At 39.8% G+C, this 4,877-nt stretch overlaps 1 protein-coding gene across 1 annotated transcript; it reads right to left on the reverse strand.

The window, feature by feature from the left end:
• Positions 1-1,218: 1,218 nt before the first annotated feature.
• Positions 1,219-4,673, reverse strand: LOC122304640 (receptor-like protein kinase 5). The gene is made up of 2 exons (XM_043116899.1): positions 2,010-4,673; positions 1,219-1,916 (listed from the first exon to the last, which is right to left on the reverse strand). Exons 1-2 carry the CDS (start codon positions 4,642-4,644, stop codon positions 1,462-1,464), a joined length of 3,090 nt encoding a protein of 1,029 aa, XP_042972833.1. The 5' UTR covers positions 4,645-4,673; the 3' UTR covers positions 1,219-1,461.
• Between the last annotated feature and the right edge of the window lie 204 nt (positions 4,674-4,877).

The following is a 4,877-nucleotide window of genomic DNA, read 5'->3' on the forward strand; positions in this document are numbered from 1 at the left end:
GGATATGAGCGGAGAAAGGTTTGGTCATAGTCTTAGAGTGGTGACCTCATGGTGGTACCAAGGTGGCACACAGAAAAGGCACAGTGGTCCATGGAGGAGTTTGGGTCGTGGGTCTCAAAGCATGAGAATTCATGGATTTTAAGGTTGGGGACCATGGCTGGCCGTGGAGGTCTTGAGAGAGGTGTGGTGGAGCTATGGTGGCGAGATGGTGGTGGCACTGTGGCTGGAGGGTGGTGGATCTAAGCCAAATGGGCAGAGAAACCCATTAGTGAGTGAGAGGGTGTGGGAGAGGTGGAGAGCTTAGCTAACAAGGAGGAGCCATGGTGGTCAGGGGAGGTTGTGTGGTGGCTTGAGAAGTCGTGCATAGTGGTGCAAGTGGAGGAACCCGTATGGGTTTCGTGCAAATTGAGAAGAAGAGCCGCAATGGAGGAGAGGACCATGGGGGAAAGGGAGGCTATGGAGGTGAAGCAAGTGAGCTTAAGGTGCTTGTGGAGCTGCTCGATGGCTCTGTTGGCCGCATACCCATTCAGTCAAGCTATCGTAAGAGGAGAGTGAAGCTACCTTGTGACTCACCACCGATGAGATTGGACTCGACGGCGTGAGGGGGAGCTGCTGGTGGTGAAGGTGACTAAAGGTGGTTGGTGGTGGCTGAGCTGGGAGGAGAAGAAGGCCATAGTGGAGAAGAGAAGAATGCTATCGACGGGCTAAGAGAGAGGGAGATGAGAGAGAGGGGGAGAGAGAGAGAGAGAGAGAGAGAGAGAGAGAGAGAGAGAGAGAGGAAAAAGGTAGGGGCTTGGGTATTTAATCCAGGCCTTTCATCTTAGGATTTTCAAAACGATTTAACGGTGAGTTTAAATAATGATTTGAAAATGGGTAAGTATTTATTTAATTTAAAACAATGAGAGGAATTAAGGTAGAATATTATTTTATGAACTAAAGTTCATAAAATAATATTCCTTCCTCATTAATTAAAATGATTAAATTTTGTTAATTACTTGAAGAGAATAAAACCATTTTAATTAATTTAGAGTTTTCAACATATTTTAAATTTCGTAATATTTTTAAATGACTAAAATTATTTAAATTAAAAAAATTTTCACAATTATAATATCTTTGGATCTCTTCAAAAATATTATAATTGTATTATTTAAAACAAGTTTAGTCTGATAACACTAGAAATATCACATATAAATATTTTCAGGGTATTTAAAATATTCGTAAACTTTAAAATACTTGACTTGCTTTAAAATCCTTTTGGCATCATTAAAAACACGTCATCGAGGCTCGACAGGTAGAACGGGGCTCATAACTATAAGAGAAAGAAGGTACATGTTGTTACATTATTATCTACTAATTATAACATTTATTTATTTATACCTATCTCAATTTGAAATATTTCAAGCTCTTTATTTCTATAAGACGATTAAATTAGAGCGTTTTCATCAAATGAAGTAGTCTTGATCAAACGATGGATGCCAAACTTATACCATCATTGTCGTCATGTTCTAGCATCCTCTCACACTTCGAACTCTTGAGGGGATAAGCATCTATATCACAAGCATGAGTACTTGCACCATTAATCTTCCCTCCATAACCGAGTAAGAGTTGGTTGTAACATCGCAACAAAACCTTCAAAACCTCTTTCATGGATGGCCGCTTCAAAGGCTGTATGTGAGTACATTTGAGTCCGAGTCTGAAAACACAACACATGGAATCCATGTAACAGTGTTCCTTGACCTCTTCATCCAAGGCATCAGTTATAAATTTGTCTTCTTGAACATATCGCCATGCCCATTCTGCAAGAGATGTGTGTTCATCCCCGACATTAGCTTTCCTTCCTATTGTCAGCTCCAAAAGGATAACTCCAAAACTATAAACATCAATCTTCTCATTCACTTTTGTCGTATGAGCATATTCTGCAAGTTCAAGTTAACAATGACAAGAAATAATAAAAATCATGGGGATTATATTATACAAAAAGTGAAACTTGGGAAGTTTTGATGTTATACCTGGAGCTATGTAACCAAAAGAGCCTACCACAGATGACATTGTAGTAGATTCTCCCTCCTTCATCAACATCTTGGCAAGACCAAAATCAGCTATATGTGCATTAAACTCGAGATCTAAAAGGATGTTGCTGGACTTCACATCTCGATGAACAACGGGTGGTGAGCAATCGTGGTGCATGTAGGCAAGCCCTTGAGCAGCCCCAACTGCTATATGCAACCTCTTAGGCCAATCTAGGTAAATATGATGGACTGAACCTGAGATAGTTGATGTTTTACTCTTCTTGTGTAGCCATTGGTCTAGGCTACCATTTTTCAAATAATCATAGACAAGAAGCTTTGAGTTGTCACTGGAGATGCAGCAGAGCAATTTCACTATGTTGGAATGTCGAATTGAACTCAGTATTTTGACTTCTGCTAGAAATTCTTTTTCAAGCTTTTCTTCAAGCTTTCTGTTATTCCAGATCTTCTTCACAGCAACAAAATCAGGTGAATTATTAAAAGAAACACAGTATACCATCCCTGATCCACCGCAACCAATCACATTTTTTTCTGTCAATCCTGACAAAATGTCTGATTCTGTGAAATTCAAATTCTGGAATGGGATGACGTTCCATGTGGAATCCAATCCATGCTTTCTTTTTCCATAAACTCTGATGATAAATAATGAGATTAACAAACCTAGAACAACTACTATCATGAGACTTATAATCCAAGCCATTAATTGGTGTGAAGTTTTGCTTGGATTTTGGAGTTTCGAATTGCAGTCGTTGATATTTAATGAAAGACGGTTAGCACAAAGGCCAGGATTGTTCAAGAAGCTTTTGGCGTATGCATCATTTTTGAATTCAATTGGGATACTCCCACTCAGATGATTGGAAGAAAGATTGAGGGAAGTGAGCTTTAAAAAGCCAAGTTGGAGTGGAATTTGGCTAGATAGCTGGTTTTCTGACAAATCCAATTCAGACAAGCTCGGTAAAAAACCAAGTTTCTCTGGAATCTGTCCACAGATTGCATTTCGGCTAACATTTAAAGTATTAAGGGCTTTCCATGATATAATATCTGATGGAAGGGAGCCTGAGAGCCGGTTCCGATCAAGCAAAAGAGTTGTCAAATTAGGAAGAATTGTTAATTCTTGAGGAATGGTGCCACTCAAGAGGTTATTACTAGCCTCAAGCACCACCAAATTCCTCCAGGAAGAAGCTCCCTTTGGAATTTTACCTGAAAACATATTGTTGCTAATCTCCAATCGTGAAAGATTTCGTGACAATATCTCAGGAAGCTCACCTGTGAAAGAATTATCATTTAACATCAACGTTCCCATGTTCTGTGATGTCCACAGGCCGCTAGGAATACACCCAGAGAGCCTATTGCTGAAAACACTGACAATAAGCAAACTGCTACAATTTCCAAGAGACTTTGGCAATTCTCCGTCGAGGTTGTTTTTAAAAGCTACCACTCCCAACAACCTTCCATTGTCACATAAGTGTTCTGGCAACTGGCCTGTAAGCATATTGGTTGCAATCTGAAACTCTTGAAGCATTGAATACCGACCAAAGTCTGGAGGCAAAGCACCTGAAAAATTGTTGCTAAACACTTTGAGAACTATAAGCCCTGGAAGAGAGCCAATGCTATCTGGGATTTTTCCAAACATCTGATTGCAAAACAAACTCAGACCCGACAGTTTTCTGAGTTTTCCAAAATCATTAGGAATTGTCCCAGTCAAATTATTTTCGGAGAGATCAATGATGTCTAGGTTCAAAGCTTCAACAACCCGAGGAATCTCCCCAGACAAATTGTTTTTGTAAAGATAAACTATACGTAAATTCTTTGGCATGAACAAGTTGCTCGGAATTTTCCCAATCAGATAGTTGCTAGACAAATCCAAATGCTCGAGTGAAGTCATCTCTCCAATGTTGTCAGGGATTTCTCCAATCAAATTCATATGGGCCATCCATAGAAACTTTAGTTTCTTCAGCTTGGTGAACTCAGAAGGCAATCTCGGCGTCATTTTAGAATTCCACGCCAATTCTAGTTCTTCAAGATTGGACAAGTTTCCAATCTCTGGTGGTAAAGAACCAATAAACTGACATGCAAAAAGTTTAAGTGTCCTCATATCTGTCAACTGCCCGACAGATGATGGGATGTTACCAGAGAAGTTATTGCCTCCGAGGTTGAGATTGCGAAGTTGAGCCATGCGATGAATATCATCAGGGATGGCTCCAGCAAAGCAGTTCTGTGAGAGGTCGAGGTCTTCGAGCTTGGAACAGTTATATAGAGCACTCGGGAACTCAATTGAGCTGAAGTAGTTATCTGAAATATTAATGGCTTTAAGGTTCTTGAGGTTGCAAATAAAGGATGGGATTGTTCCATAGATGTTCCTGCTCTGGAGGTATAGTTCAATGACTGAGCCATTGAAGCAAGTAATCCCCGGCCAATTACAGTGGGAGGAGGAGTTCCATGGAATCCAAAGGCTGAGAGAATTTGGGTTTTGCCAGTGTTGCTTTAGGTTAAGCAGCACTGCTTGTTCTTGAGTACCAAGTTGAGAGTTGGAATGGCAGAGGAGGAGGAGGAGAATGATCATAAAGAAGTTGGTGTAGAGAGAGAAATCAACAAATGTTAGGATTGTCCTCGGCATTTTGAGGTTGAGTTCCTTAGCTTTGGTTTGAACTCTGATCTCAACGTTGGTCTTTTTAATAGGTGAAAATCAGTAAAAAATAATAGGCAAAAAGAAAGCGAGGGTCGTAAAATTCAAAGAAGAGGGATCAAGCCTAGATAATCAAAACAAAATTCCTTTTTTATATATAATTAGTAGTTAATTATTATCACCAAGTTTCTATGAGTTTACTATAGTTAGCTAGTATGACGTGG

This window comes from Carya illinoinensis, chromosome 3 (assembly GCF_018687715.1).
Source record: "Carya illinoinensis cultivar Pawnee chromosome 3, C.illinoinensisPawnee_v1, whole genome shotgun sequence".
Taxonomy (NCBI): Eukaryota; Viridiplantae; Streptophyta; class Magnoliopsida; order Fagales; family Juglandaceae; genus Carya; species Carya illinoinensis.